Source organism: Lagenorhynchus albirostris, chromosome 11, assembly GCF_949774975.1.
Source record: "Lagenorhynchus albirostris chromosome 11, mLagAlb1.1, whole genome shotgun sequence".
In the NCBI taxonomy this organism is placed as follows: Eukaryota; Metazoa; Chordata; class Mammalia; order Artiodactyla; family Delphinidae; genus Lagenorhynchus; species Lagenorhynchus albirostris.
Window position 1 is genome coordinate 68,684,507 of NC_083105.1, and position 16,409 is coordinate 68,700,915.

The 16,409-nt window shown below is 34.8% G+C and overlaps 1 protein-coding gene across 2 annotated transcripts in view; it reads left to right on the forward strand.

Annotated features, from left to right (window-relative positions):
* Positions 1–16,409, forward strand: part of ADAMTS20 (ADAM metallopeptidase with thrombospondin type 1 motif 20) — a 195,643-nt gene that overhangs the window by 75,574 nt on the left and 103,660 nt on the right. For both annotated transcript variants that reach the window (XM_060166513.1, XM_060166514.1), the window contains exons 8-11: positions 9,100–9,205; positions 11,043–11,189; positions 13,042–13,183; positions 14,767–14,871. In XM_060166513.1, coding sequence (XP_060022496.1) covers positions 9,100–9,205; positions 11,043–11,189; positions 13,042–13,183; positions 14,767–14,871 — 500 coding nt within the window. The remainder of the gene's footprint in view (positions 1–9,099; positions 9,206–11,042; positions 11,190–13,041; positions 13,184–14,766; positions 14,872–16,409) is intronic.

The window sequence follows — 16,409 nt, forward strand, 5'->3', positions numbered from 1 at the left end:
CATGATCTTTTGTATTTCTGCAATGTCAGTTGTTACTTCTCCTTTTTCATTTCTAATTCTATTGATTTGAGTCTTCTCCCTTTTTTTCTTGATGAGTCTGGCTAATGTTTATCAATTTTGTTTATCTTCTCAAAGAACCAGCTTTTAGTTTTATTGATCTTTGCTATTGTTTCCTTCATTTCTTTTTCATTTATTTCTGTTCTGATATTTATGATTTCTTTCCTTCTGCTAACTTTGAGGTTTTCCTGTTCTTCTTTCTCTAATTGCTTTAGGTGGAAGTTTAGATTGTTTTTCGAGATGTTTCCTGTTTCTTAAGGTAGGGTTGTATTGCTATAAACTTCCCCCTAGAACTGCTTTTGCTGCATCCCATAGGTTTTGGGTCGTCGTGTCTCCATTGTCATTTGTTTCTAGGTATTTTTTTATTTCCTCTTTGATTTCTTCAGTGATCACTTCGTTATTAAGTAGTGTATTGTTTTGCCTCGATGTGTTTGTATTTTTTACAGATCTTTTCCTGTAATTGCTATCTAGTCTCATAGCGTGGTCGGAAAAGATACTTGATACAATTTCAGTTTTCTTAAATTTACCAAGGCTTGGTTTGTGACCCAAGATATGATCTATCCTGGAGAATGTTCCATGAGCACTTGAGAAAAATGTGTCTTCTGTTGTTTTTGGATGGAATGTCCTATAAATATCAATTAAGTCCATCTTGTTTAATGTATCATTTAAAGATTGTGTTTCCTTATTGATTTTCATTTTGGACGATCTGTCCTTTGGTGAAAGTGGAGTGTTAAAGTCCCCTACTATGAATGTGTTACTGTCGATTTTTCCTCTTATGGCTGTTAGTATTTGCCTTGTGTATTGAGGTGCTCTTAATTTGATGGAGAAATTAAAACCTTTACAGACAAGCAAAAGCTGAGAGAGTTCAGCACCACCAAACCAGCTTTACAACAAATGCTAAAGGAACTTCTCTAGGCAAGAAACACAAGAGAAGGAAAAGGCCTACAATAAAAAACCCAAAACAATTAAGAATATGGGAATAGGAACATACATATCAATAATTACCTTAAATGTAAATGGATTAAATGCTTCAACCAAAAGGCATAGACTAGCTGAATGGATATAAAAACAAGACCCATATATATGCTGTCTACAAGAGACCCACTTCATACCTAGGGACACATACAGACTGAAAGTGAGGGGATGGAAAAAGATATTCCATGCAAATGGAAATCAAAAGAAAGCTGGAGTAGCAATTCTCATGTCAGACAAAATAGACTTTAAAATAAAGTCTAGTACAAGAGACAAAGAAGGACACTACATAATGATCAAGGGATCAATCCAAGAAGAAGATAAAACAATTGTAAATATTTATGCAGCCAACTTTTTCTTGTTTAGTATTTGCTAGATATCTTTTCCTTCAATTTTCCATTGTCCTGTTACTTCAGGTGTTTTTATTGGAAACAACATATAATTGGATTTAAAAAATAACATCCATAATAATGTCTGTTTAACTACCAACCTTAGTCCATGTACATTTATTATAATTGTTTTCCATGCTTTTATTTCTTTTTGTCTTCATGCTTTATTCAAGCATCTCTAACATGCATTTTATTATTTTTCTCTTTGGCTGCATCTAATCTGATATTTCACCTGTCCTCTGAGTTTTCCAGTTCAACATAAGTTTTTCAATTTAAAATATCCTAGTTAGTTCTTATTCAAAATCTGTGTGTTCATTTTGTTTACATTCTTTTTATATTTGCTTATATTTGTAATTGCCTTTCATGTTTACTGACACATTTATTTGGAGTAATTTTATATACCATCTTTGACAATTCCCATATCCTAAACATTTGATAGCCAAATATGTGGTTTCTGCTAACTTTCTCTTATGCTGACTTGTTGGTTTGTATGTTTGGTGATCTCTGATCATAAGCTCATATTTACTTAATATTAACCCATAAGGTTAGTGGTGGACCACTTAAAAAGTGTGTGCTTTCCTCTAGAGAGCATTTTCAGTTGTTTTTGCTGTAATCCAAAGGGTGTTACTAACCAAGGTCCCTGACTTAAGGCAGAGAATTCAGAATCAGATCCTGTACCTTGAAACTTCCTATAGCAAGTTCTGGATCATATTGCTTTTATCAGTATTATCCCTCAGAGTAATTCCTATCCCTACTATTCATTGCTTACCAGTTAGAATTTAGCCCATGGTATAAATGTTTATATGTATGTATGCATGCGTGCATAGGTATGAGATGGGCAGGGAGAGAATATATGTTAGGTTTTGGAGGTGTGGGGATTTGATAGTTCTTGTACACTGTGAGGTCAGTATTCATTAAAAAAGTACTTTTTAATACTGGTCTTGTTTCTTTGTGGTAGGAGGACTGTCTAGAAACTCTAATCTTCCACAAATGTGGAAACAGACACCTGCTACTCTAATTTTTACAACAGACCCCATTCTCTTCTCCTTGCAAACTATTCTCTGACTTTGTAGACATATTTTATGAGTCAATCATCTAAGAAGAATCCATTGAATATGTTATATTTCTTATATTATCTATGCCTTGTTGTCACATCTTTATACTAAAAGTTAAGTATGAATATGTCAGCCATATCTTACTATTTTTTAATGATTTAATGTTAGACATTCTTGGCTATTCATGTAGAAGTGGGTGGTCTCCTGGTCCCCATTCTTTTTTTTGCAGTTTTCAGCCACTCCTGTGCACATAAATCATAGTGATATCTAGAAACATAGAATGTGAAAATAAAAGTATTCCTATTATCCTTTAAGTCAAGAGTAATGGTGATGATAATAATAGCTGATATATTTGAGTGCCTACTATGTATCATACACTATGTTAAGGTTAACATGATTGGACTTATTTAGTCTTCACAACAAACCTATGAAGTAAGACCTATAATTTCAATTTTATAAATGAGGATAAATAATTTGCCCAAGGCTACATAGTGTGTATTAATACAAGATTTAGTATTTTTTCCCATCTAAAATATGTGGAAAAAAATAACAAGCTAAGAATAGTTTTTTTTAACATCTTTATTGTAATATAATTTCTTCACAATATTGTGTTACTTTCTGCTGTATAACAGAGTGAATCAGCTATATGTATACATATATCCCCATTTCCCCTCCCTCTTGCATCTCCCTCCCACCCTCCCTATCCCACCCCACCAGGTGGTCACAAAACATCGAGCTGATCTCCCTGTGCAATGCAGCTGCTTCCCACTAGCTATCTATTTTACATTTAGTAGTGTATATATGTCAATGCTACTCTCTCACTTCATCCCAGCTTACCCTTCCCCCTCCCTGTGTCCTCAAGTCCATTCTCTATGTCTGTCTGCATCTTTATTCCTGTCCTGCCTCTAGGTACATCAGAACCTTTTTTTTTTTTTTTAGATTCCATATATATGTGTTAGCATATGGTATTTGTTTTTCTCTTTCTGACTTACTTCACTCTGTATGACAGACTCTATGGCCATCCATTTCATTTCTTTTATGGCTGAGTAATATTCTACTGTGTGTATGTGCCACATCTTCTTTATCAATTCATCTGTTGATGGACACTCAGGTTGCTTCCATGTCCTGGCTATTGTAGACACTGCTGCAGTGAACATTGGGATACATGTCTCTTTTTGAATTATGGTCTCCTCAGGGTATATGCCCAGTAGTGGGATTGGTGGGTCATATGGTAATTCTATTTTTAGTTTTGTAAGGAACCTCCATAGTGTTCTCCATTAGTGGCTGTATCAATTTACATTCCCACCAACAGTACAAGAGGGTTGCCTTTTCTCTACATCCTCTCCAGCATTTATTGTTTGTAGAGTTTTTGATAATGGCCATTCTGACCGGAGTGAGGTGATACCTCATTGTAGTTTTGATTTGCATTTCCCTAATGATTAGTGATGTTGAGCATCTTTTCATGTGTTTGTTGGCAATCTGTATATCTTCTCTGGAGAAATGTATATTTAGGTCTTTTGCCCATATTGAATTGGGCTGTTAGCTTTTTTGATTTTGAGCTGCATGAGCTGCTTGTATATTTTGGAGATTAATCCTTTGTCAGTTGCTTCATTTCCAAATATTTTCTCCCATTCTGAGATTTGTCTTTTGGTCTTTTTTATGGTTTCCTTTGCTATGCAAAACTTTTAAGTTTCATTAGGTCCCATTTGTTTATTTTTGTTTTTATTACCATTTCTCTAGGAGGTGGGTCAAAACGGATCTTGCTATGATTTGTGTCATAGATTATTCTGCCTATGTTTCCTCTGAGAGTTTGATGGTGTCTGGCCTTACATTTAGGTCTTTAATCCATTTTGAGTTTATTTTTGTATATGGCATTAGGGAGTGTTCTAATTTCATTATTTTACATGTAGCTGTCCATTTTTCCCAGCACCACTTATTGAAGAGGCTGTCTTTTCTCCACTGTATATTCTTGCCTCCTTTATCAAAGATAAGGTGACCATATGTGTGTGGGTTTTCTCTGGGCTTTCTGTCCTGTTCCATTGATCTATATTTCAGTTTTTGTGCCGGTACCATACTGTCTTGATTACTGTCGCTTTGTAGTATAGTCTGAAGTCAGGGAGCCAGATTCCTCCCGCTCTGTTTTTCTGTCTCAAGATTGCTCTTGCTATTCGCAGTCTTTTGTGTTTCCATACAAATTGTGAAATTTTTTGTTCTAGCCCTGTGAAAAATGCCAGTGGTAGTTTGATAGGGATTGTGTGGAATCTGTATATTGCTATGGGTATTGTAGTCATTTTCACAATGTTGATTCTTCCAATCCAAGAACATGGTATATCTTTCCATCTGTTTGTATCATGTTTAATTTCTTTCATCAGTGTCTCATAGTTTCCTGTTTCTTAAGGTAGGATTGTATTTCTATAAACTTCCCTCTTAGAACTGCTTTTGCTGCATCCTATAGGTTTTGGGTCATCGTGTTTTCATTGTCATTTGTTTCTAGGTATTTTTTGATTTCCTCTTTGATTTCTTCAGTGATCTGTTGGTTGTTTAATAGCATATCATTTAGCCTCCATGTGTTTGTATTTTTTACAGTTTTTTTCCTGTAATTGATATCTAGTCTCATAGCATTGTGGTTGGAAAAGGTAGTTCATACGATTTCAGTTTTCTTAAATTTATCAAGGCTTTATTAGACCCAAGATATGATCTATCCTGGAGAATGTTCCATCAGCATTTGACTAGAAAGTGTATTCTGTTGTTTTTGGATGGAATGTCCTATAAATATCAGTTAAGCCCATCTTGTTTAATGTGTCATTTAAAGCTTGTGTTTCCTTATTTATTTTCCTTTTGGATGATCTGTCCTTTGGTGAAAGTGGGATGTTAAAGTCCCCTACTATTATTGTGTTACTGTCAATTTCCTCTTTTATGGCTGTTAGCATTTGCCTTATGTATTGAGGTGCTCCTATGTTGGGTGCATAAATATTTACAATTGTTATATCTTCTCTTGGATTGATCCCTTTATCATTATTTAGTGTCCTTCTTTGTCTCTTGCTATAGTCTTCACTTTTAAGTCTACTTTGTCTGATATGAGAATTGCTACTCCAGCTTTCTTTTGATTTCAATTTACATGGAATATATTTTTCCATCCCCTCACTTTCAGTCTATATGTGTCCCTAGGTCTGAAGTGGGTCTCTTGTAGACAGCATGTATATGGGTCTTTTTTTTGTATCCATTCAGCCAGTCTGTGTCTTTGGTTGGAGCATTTAATCCATTTACATTTAAGGTAATTATTAATATGTACTTTCCTATTACCATTTTCTTAATTGTTTTGGGTTTGTTTTTGTAGGTATTTTCCTTCTCTTGTGTTTCCTGCCTAGAGAAGTTCCTTTAGCATTTGTTGTAAAGCTGATTTCATGGTGCTGAATTCTCTTCACTTTTGCTTGTCTCTAAAGGTTTTAATTTCTCCATCGAATCTGAATAAGATCCTTTCTGGATAGAGTAATCTTGGTTGTAGGTTTTTCCCTTTCATCACTTTAAATATGTCCTGCCACTCCCTTCTGGTTTGCAGAGTTTCTGCTGAAAGATCAGCTCTTAACCTTATGGGGATTCCCTTGTATGTTATTAGTTGCTTTTCCCTTGCTGCTTTTAATATTTTTTCTTTGTATTTAATTTTTGATAGTTTGATTAATATGTGTCTTGGCATGTTTCTCCTTGGATTTATCCTGTATGGGACTCCCTGTGCTTCCAGGACTTGATTGACTATTTCCTTTCCCATGTTAGGGAAGTTTTCAACTATAATCTCTTCAAATATATTCTCAGACCCTTTCTTTTTCTCTTCTTCTTCTGGGACCCCTGTAATTCGAATGTTGGTGCATTTACTATTGTCCCAGAGGTCTCTGAGACTGTCCTCAATTCTTTTCATTCTTTTTTCTTTATTCTGCTCTGTGGTAGTTATTTCCACTATTTTATCTTCCAGGTCACTTATCCGTTCTTCTGCCTCAGTTATTCTGCTATTGATTCCTTCTAGAGAATTTTTAATTTCATTTATTGTGTTGTTCATCATTGTTTGTTTGCTCTTTAGTTCATCTAGGTCCTTGTTAAATGTTTCTTGTATTTTCTCCATTCTATTTCCAAGTATTTGGATTATCTTTATCATTATTCTGAATTCTTTTTCAGGTAGACTGCTTATTTCCTCTTCATTTGTTTGGTCTAGTGGGTTTTTTCCTTGCTCCTTCATCTGCTGCATATTTCTGTCTTCTCATTTTGTTTAACATACTGTGTTTGGGGTCTCCTTTTTCCAGGCTACAGGTTTGTAGTTCCTGTTGTTTTTTGTATCTGCCCCCAGTGGGTGAGGTTGGTTCAGTGGCTTGTGTAGGCTTGGTGGAGAGGACTGGTGCCTGTGTTCTGGTGGGTAGGGCTGGATATTTTCTTTCTGGTGGGCAGGCCCACATCTGGTGGTGTGTTTTGGGGTGTCTGTGAACTTAGTATGATTTTAGGCAGCCTCTTTGCTAATGGGTGGGGTTGTGTTCCTGTCTTGCTAGTTGATTGGCATGGGGCCTCCATCACTGGAGCTTGCTGGCTATTGGGTGGAGCTGGGTCTTAGCATTGAGATGGAGATCTCTGGGACAGCTCTCACTGATTGTTATTACATGGGGCCAGGAGGTCTCTGGTAGTCCAATGTCCTGAACTCGGCTCTCCCACATCAGGGGCTCAGCCCTGACCCCAGGCTGGAGAACCAAGTCCCTGTCAGCCACACGGATGTTTTACAGGGTCTTTCTCCACCCAGGAACTCAGCCAGGATTTTAGGCAATGGGTTCTGAGTCCAAAAGGTGCCTCTATTTGGGAACTTGCAGAACATGGCATAGGAGAGAATTCAATATTTTCTTGGAGTTGGATTTGCTTTCTTATACTTCTCCCATTGCCCCCCAAAATCCTCCCCTGAGTAGCTGCTGCTCCTTTATTCTTACCTCCTCAATTGAACACACCCTAAGGATAGTTCTTAATGACAAATACAAGATGTTGGTAATAATTACTAGGTTTCCTGCTCATTTATCCTTTTGCAAGTACTGTTACCTTAGTCTCTGAGCATGTTTTATAAAGTATGTTAAAAAATGGTTTTTATTCTTTAACATGATGGATTGGTGACTCTGTGTAGCTTCTTACAGTTCCAAACATGGGGAATCTGTGTCAGATTTGGGCCTGTGCTGCTTTATTCTGTCTCTGCCCAGTTTTAGAGAACCCTTGATCAACATGAGTGAATCTAGGCACAAACCCTCAGCCGGCTGCTTGGTACCATAAGGCTATACATTCACTTTGATTTCTGTTGGTCTTGCCTATGGAGATATTTGATCATGGTCTCTAATCATATGCAATGCATATTTTTACAGATATGTCATGTGACTAAAATGTTCAGTTTAGAATATATCTATCTTTAAGCATGTAACATAAAGTTTAGGTGGTAATGGAGTCAATATTGTGTTCCAAATACACAGCCCTGAAAATGAATACACTGGAATTGAGCCACTAGGCAAATTGAAAATACTAATGAAGGCAAGGGAACGCCAGCATATTCATGAAAGAAATGTGTTCAGTTTATTCTGACATTTATGACTAAAAGAATACATAGGAAGAGGGAGCTAAAACACAGTAGCTAATATAAGTATTTATTTTATATTAAGAAATTTCTAAATGTAAAACTTTACAGTAAGAAACTGGTTATTTTACATATGATAATCTTTTTTTAATGAAAGGAATCATTGTAGGAGAGCAGATAAATTTGCAGTCAAATATTGAAGGCTAGCAATAGCAAAAGCCATTGTATTATGTTGAAAAGTAAAATGAAATGCTACCTTGGTTGATGATGGAGTAGGATTATTATAATGAACATTTATTTTGAATTTCTTTTTCTAGACTAAAAGACTATATCAGTTGTAACTATTGCTGTCTTTGGTGTCCAACCAGTTCATGGTGTCTTCTTCTTTCAGCAGCAATTCGAGTTGCAGAGTTGCACGTTGTTATTTAAATGAGTGACTAGATCTTGACATGTGATACATTTCCCATTGCTGAAGTGGTTACAAAATCAAGTGCTTCCAGTGATTATATTATTATCATGTTTTATTTAACATATATTAAATTCAGGCACTATTCTAAGCATTTAACATATTTTTACTCATTTAATTATCATATGGTAATTGAATAATTGTATGCTGCTTCAAAACTTTAAAAAATAAAAGAAAATTTATAATTTATATTGTTCTGTGCTATTTTCTTTATTAGTGCTATTACCAATTTAAACATTTATTACCTTTCCTATTACGCACACTAACGTGGCCTAAAACTTCATTCTTCCTGTAATAAATTTTTAAATTTATTTTTCTGTTTTTTAAAAAATTGTTTGCCTGTCCCATATTTTGGCTTATTTTCTTCCGTGAAAGAATCCAAGAATTTGCTGAAAAGATTTCAGCTACAGACAAAACATTCTGTTCTTTTTTCTTTACCTTTCAAAACGTTCATGCAATATTAACAGTCAACTGCATTCATTTCTAAGTAGTAATGCCAATGATAAATGCTTTAGTGCTTTCTTTATGATTCTGGTATTTCCCATTTTGTTGAAATACAAACATGAAATTTTTCAGGTTTAGCAGAATTAGGTACCCTGTGTGATCCTTTACGGAGCTGCTCTATTAGTGAAGAAAATGGACTCAGTGCTGCCTTTACCATAGCCCACGAGCTTGGGCATGTGTAAGTACCTTCTGTCACCTCAGTAACGTGCCTTCTATATACCATTGCACATATGTCTAAAATTCCATCTTCAATTGAGTAATTAGCACCTTTATATCTTTATAAAGTATTAGTAGTGTAATTTTCACCCCTGAAATTCTAACTCTGGCTCTTTTGTGATCTATGTTAGGTCAGACAGGCTGCACAGATCAACAGACTAAGCAAAGAACTAGAGCTTGGGAATTCTTTTATTTCATTTACTGTATTGGATTACATGACAAGCACTTCTGGCCTCTATCCCTTGTTATCCTATACATGACCAGGTACTGTGCTCTACCATCTTATGGGAGGGCCTGCAGGGGCCCCTGGTTCTGGGGAACTCCCCAAAATATTTGTAGTACCAATTCATTTCCTGCTTTTATAGCTTAGAGCCCCAGCAGAAGATGTGGCCTGTGGGAATTTCTTAATTACTAAAAGATTTTTTAAAAAATTTCCTCCCAGTTCCATAGTTTTCTTGTTTGTTTGTTTTTTTGGTTTTTAATTTGAGATTCTCCTATCTGTTCCTGCATTATTAAAAATTCTACTGGGGTTTTATGCTCTAAGAATGTGGAGGCTGTGATTTCCCATGATACCCTTGGGGCTCCCAGAGAAAATCAGAAACCCCTCTGAAACTCATCCCCTGAAAAATGATCCCAAATGTACCCCCAGTACTCCTTTGATTTCTTGGTTATCTGCTAATAAGGAATTGAGGCTAGAGTTGCCTCTCTTGACTACATTTTCTTTTCCTGGTCATGGCTTAACGTCATTAGAGTATTCAGCTGGAATAATTTCACGTGGAGGTTGTTTTTATTAAACTAGTGCCTCTTCAGTTCCCTTTAGCATGGTTATATCTCATGACCATCCACAAGATGCACACTCAGATTTTTATATTGTTTGTTGAAGTCGGGGCAGATCAGGAACCTGCCTGAGGTACATCATGCGTTGCAACATCTGGAAAGCACTGATTTCTGGTTACTACTGGTGCTAACTAGGAGAAGAGTGTTCTTGCAGAGGGTACCATCTTAGACATTTATTTTCTTCCTGAGAAACTCTTTAGGTGTCTTTAGAATATAGGTAAGTAGTTTAATTACAATACTGATTTATGTACACATTTTGACAGGCAAGGATCTGAATCAAGTGGTTTCTTCTAAATGTGAGTTTTTACTGGGGTCCTCAAAAGAATGTGTAGGATTTGTTGCTGACCAGCTAATCATTTAATAGCATTGCTCTTATTGTGAAGATTTGGTTGCCCTTTAGGAATATTTTTATTATTCCAGTTCAATCAAATCATCACTTATTGATTATAAACCAGAAAGAGCACTTAGGCTCTTTCATATGAAATAGATGGAAAATATAGAGTGATACGAAATTAAAGAAGTGCTTTTTGTGGTTTTTTTTGATACTGTAGCGATAGTCAATGGTCTGGAATTTAGTGTGGTAGAGCCTTCACCTAATCTTTCCCCACGCATCTCCTAGGGTATGTGTGTTGGAAACTACAGTTATTTTTATGTTAATGCTAAGTCCATATTGTGATGAAGTGAGCCAGAATCCAAATATTTTGATTGTTTAAATTCAAATACCAAATCAACAGACTGTGCTACTGATCAAAGTTATAATCTACTGTTTCTTAGACATCATGTGCTTCTAAACATGAAGGTAACCCTAGCATTACAATACTTTATGGAGAGATCAAGAGTACAAATCCTGATGTAATCAGATTTATCTGCATTTTAGATTATACTTTAAATATAAGAGATCTGTTTCTAATGTTGTATACATATTTTAGTATTCTTTTTTAAGTGTTTATTTTTATTTTTAGATTTAATGTTCCACACGATGATAGTTTTAAATGTAAGGAAACTGGAATTAAACATCAGTATCATGTAATGGCTCCAACTTTAAATTACCACACAAGTCCTTGGACCTGGTCAAAATGTAGTCAGAAATACATCACTGAATTCCTAGAGTAAGTGATTTTGTGTTACTTTAGTTAAATAATTGAACATTTATTAGATTATGAAATTTGAAACTTGTATGTTTTTTTAGAGTGGTTCAATCTCTGTTGAGTTTTTTATTGTTTAAGCTTACTTTCACTGTACAAATGGATGTTTAAAAACAAGAAAAGAATTTTATTTCATTCTTAACTAATATTTTTGGTGTGCGGGGGGGCAGTTCAGATCTAGCTATCATGGTTTTTTTTTAATTTGGGCTCTCTGTTATGGGAAAAACTTATTTTAGGGGGAGACTTAATGGGAATCAAAGCTTCCTTGTGTGTGTTTGAATTTTTTCAGAAGCTACTAGGTAATAGTTTAAGAGGAGTTTAGTTCAAGTTTGAGGTGCCCTTGAAGGGCAAAGAATAGCTAAAGTCAAACTATGAATATTACAAATAGTTCTCTGAAGGGATATGGAATCTCTAGGTTTACCTGTTCTTTGGAGGCTCTTCCCAGCTCTGAAGACAGGAGGCAGATCCAGATTGTTCTTGCCTTGCCTCTTCAAGTCCTACCAGGTTTCTCTGCTTCCCAACTTCTTATCCAAATGGTATTTCTATCCTACTTACTGAAACTTGTTCAAAAGGCAAGGCCAAGCTCTTATAAACAAAATACTGTTTGATTTTTTTCTACTACATATTCTAATCACCAATTTATGCAGTTTTAGTTACCTATCTATACGAGAACTACAGGAATAAATGAAACCATGTTTTGGAATATATGTGTATAAATATATCCCTTAATTATAATCAGCAGTGATTATTTATCCTTGTATGGGAACTTGATTTGAAAGCACAATACACAGTTGCTGATCTCTACATGATTGCATATAGCTTTGTTCAATTGCTGACTGAGGTATTGATTAAAAATACCAGTGGGTGTGCTTATTTTTGGAAGGGGGTAATATGATTCTAGCCAATGGGTATTTTAAAAATTACATGTTCATTTTTGGGACAAAATTTAATTTGCCCTCTAGCTGTAAAAAATCGCCCCCCAAGATATTTCTTCTAATTATTTCCATTGAATAAATTGCTGCTTTTAACCCAATTAGAATGGCTGAACATTTTCACAAAGTTTTCTGCAGACTATCGTGTGACACACTAGGAATAGCAAATACACATTTTCACCACTATTTACCACTTTTCTAACTCCTTCAAGATATTATATCATATACTTTAATAGCAATTTGCAAGGTAAACACTACCACTCTCAATTTACAGATGAGGAGACTTAGGCTCAGGGAGACTAAATAACTTGTTCACACCATGCATTCTGGGAAGTGATGAGACCCAAATGCAAACTCCCAAAGCTGACATTATTGACTCTGCTTTATATTCTTTTCCTAAAAAAACTCTTTGAGATGGAGACCACATAACACTTTTGGAAATTCCTTTGTTTTATTGTCACTTAGAGCTATCAATGTACTTTCTCAGATGATCTGAAAACTTTACTTTTTACATTTTGACAATTTGGACATTAAATATAGGGCATTGCTATCGGATAGCAAAGCAGACCAAAAGTGTAGTGTGATCAAAACAGGAATGTATGTTTCAAACATGATATTGTGATGAATTTTTGTTTATTTGTTATTCTTTTTAAAAAATGTTTACCTTTAAGGCAGTTGTGGGGATCAAATGAGAACAAACACATAAACTGTCCTTTATAAACTGAGGTTTTCATACTGACTTTCATGTGAGTTGGTTTTTAAATTATGAAAAAATATTGATAGTTTCTTTGAAAGTGCAGAGCTATAGAAAATGTGATAAAGAATCTTATACTGAAATGCATCCATATGTATTCACAGTACTTTGTTTTCTGTCATTGTTACAGTACTGGTCATGGGGAATGCCTCCTTGACAAACCAAATGGAAGAATATACGATCTGTCTTCACAACTTCCTGGATCAGTGTATGACGTGAACAAGCAATGTGAACTTATGTTTGGTCCTGGATCACAAGTGTGTCCCTATTTGGTAAGAAAAATTATGTCCTTTTGTTTGAAAACTACCATAAAGTTGTAGTTTGACTACATTTCGAAATGTACATTTATTCTCTTGGACAGTGTGCTGAATATATCTTAAAAATTTTTAAGGATTAGAAAAATTTAGTGTTTGTCAGGAAAAGGTTTAAAAAAGTATCCCCAGTCAGAAAACAAGAGTCACAGAGAGGTTACTGAAAATTAAAAGCATTCAAATAGTTATTTTCAAATGATGTTGTTTTGTGGGTGGGAGAAGAAAATATAAGTGCTTTGATAATGAATTGTATTAAAGGCCCCAGGAATCTCAGAGACTACATTTTAATTTATACAGATTTGAATCCAAAGGAATGAAATTTGGCTCTTGTTGTTTAGTTTTCATTAAACCATTACTCTATAATTTATTTTGAGGATTTTTCACAGGTTAGATGCTTTAAATTTCCACCGAAATAGCTGAGTTAACATTTTTACTGAATCTATAACCAAGTTTTTACCTTATCTTGAGGGTAAATTAAATTTAAGATTTAGTTTGAATAAACGTCACTACTTTGGTGAATCCATGCCTTTCTTTTCCAAGCAGAATACTCATTCCATTTTCTTCATTCCTGTATAAAACTTTGCCAAATTGCTTACTATACTACTCGACTGTGAGGATCATTGGACCAGGAATCCAGCCTTATTTATTCATTTAAGTATCCCCAGGGTGCAGTTCAGGGTCTGCCACATAATAGGCACCAGAAAATAAGTGCTTACTGCATGTTGAATGAATGAATAAATGAATGTGTGAAGGAATGTATGAATAAATGAATGAATGAAAGTTACTTAACAGTGAGCACAGGGACATACAAAGCATATTCCATACAGTGAATAATATTCCTAAAATCTTAAATTTATAATCACAAATTTTATAAGCTTTTAAACATCTACTTTGGAGGGGGGAAGATTTACCTTAATTTTTTGTTATAAAAGATACATTTCTTTCCTACCTGACTTAGGTACTGAATGAACTTTGAATTTAAATTTAGAAACAGAAAGGGATTATCTTGGGTATAGCTCCTGTGAGCCTCTGTGAATTTTCGTATCTTGTGAAAACTTCAGAACGCTTTGTTCAAAAGTTGAAAGTATGCATTATATTCACAAAATAGGAAACCAGTATACATTATACAATATTTCTATGCACATTATTCATACATTCCACTGTTGGATCAAAAGGGACTTTTGGAAACTCCTTGTGAATGACATTTAACAACAAAAAGTCCTTTAGAAAAATGTCTTGCAAAGAGAGAAAAATGTCCCACATAATTTTGAATACTTCTACTCCAAGACATCTCTTCCATTGTTCAGTGTTTGATGATAATCCAAAAGTTTTTAAAAATGAAATCTTGCCATTTTATGTGTTTAGAGGAAAATCGATGACTTGGACTGACTTAGCAAATATTTTTTTACTGATTATTTCCCGCTCTGACCATGAAACCAGGAAGTACCTAGGATCAGCTTATAAACCAATGCATGATACTGAATTGATTCCGTGGTTACAGTGTTATTTTCACTCTTGCTTGCGTGCCTTTTCTTACTCTGCAGAAACAATGCAGGCGTCTCTGGTGCACGAGTGCAGAAGGAGTTCACAAGGGCTGTCGCACTCAACACATGCCACTGGCAGATGGAACAAACTGTGGTCCTGGGATGGTAGGTTTTCTCGAAGGGTGAGTCTTATATCAAGAGATTATCCAAGGAGGCGATTGCTCTGCATTTCAGCATTCTTCCTTTTCGCTGTCAACTTTTGTTCTGCTAGTTGAATTAATGTTTTTGTCTTACTTGTTTGATGTAGTATGTTGTCAAGTGAATTAAAATTTTACTCTTTTTTTCAAGATCTAGCAGATGGATATTATAGTTACATAATAACATGGATATTTAGTTATCTAAGCATATTATAGTCTTGTTATTAAAAATGAGTCTAGCCATAGATATTACAGCAAATCCCCCAAATTCAAGGATGTTACCATTGTATACGTTTTATCCTAAAAATTCAGATAAGTATAATTGAAAGTTTTAAGTGGCTTCTTCAGATCTTTATTGGTGTTAATGTTTAAAATACATTGTACTGCAAGATAAACTGCCTACCATACTACATCTTTGCCATTCTAGCATCAGTCATGAACTTATCTAAATCTGCCAACATGATGTCAAGTGATAGGTTCACCAAGATAATGAAATGTGGTATATTACATTGATTGATTTGCGGATATTGAACGATTGAATCCTTGGGATAAATCCCACTTGATCATGGTGTATGATCCTTTTAATGTATTGTGGAATTCAGTTTGCTAATATTTTGTTGAAGATTTTTGCATCTATGTTCATCAGTGATACTGGTCTGTAATTTTCTTTTTTTGTGACATCTTTGTCTGGTTTTGGTATCAATGTGATGCTGGCCTTGTAGAATGAATTCGGAAGCATTCCTTCCTCTGTAATTTTTTGGAATAGTGTGAGAAGAGTAAGTGTTAACTCTTCTCTAAATGTTTGGTAGAATTCACTTGTGAAGCCCTTTGGCCCTGGACTTTCATTAGTTGGGAGTTTTTTAAATTACTGATTCAATTTCATTACTAGTGAACTTCATGTGCTGGTGTTTTTATATTTTCTTTTTCTTCCTGGGATTTAGTCTTGAGAGATTGTATATTTCTAGGAATTTGTCTATTTCTTCTAAGTTGTCCATTTTATTGGCATATAATCATTTATAGTAATTTCTTAGGATCCCTTGTGTTTCTGTGGTGTCAGTTGTAACTTCTCCTATTTCATTTCTGATTTTATTGATTTTAGCCCTTTCTCTTTTTTTTCTTGATGGGTCTGAATAAATCAATTTTGTTTATCTTTTCAAAGAACCAGCTCTTAGTTTCATTGATCTTTTCTATTATTTTTTTGTAACTATTTTATTAATTTCTTCTCTGGCCTTTATGATTTCTTTCCTTCTACTAACATTGAATTTTGTTTGTTCTTTTTACCCTAGTTCCTTTAGGTATAAGGTTAAGTTATTAACTTGAGATTTTTCTTGTTTCCTGAGGTAGGCTCGTGTTGTTACAAACGTTCCCCTTAGAACTGCATTTGCTACGTTCCATAGATTTTGGATTGTTGTGTTTTTATTTTCATTTGTCTCTAGGTATTTTTTATTTCTTCAGTGACCCATTGGTTGTTTAGTAGCATGTTGTTTAGCCTCCACATATTTGTGT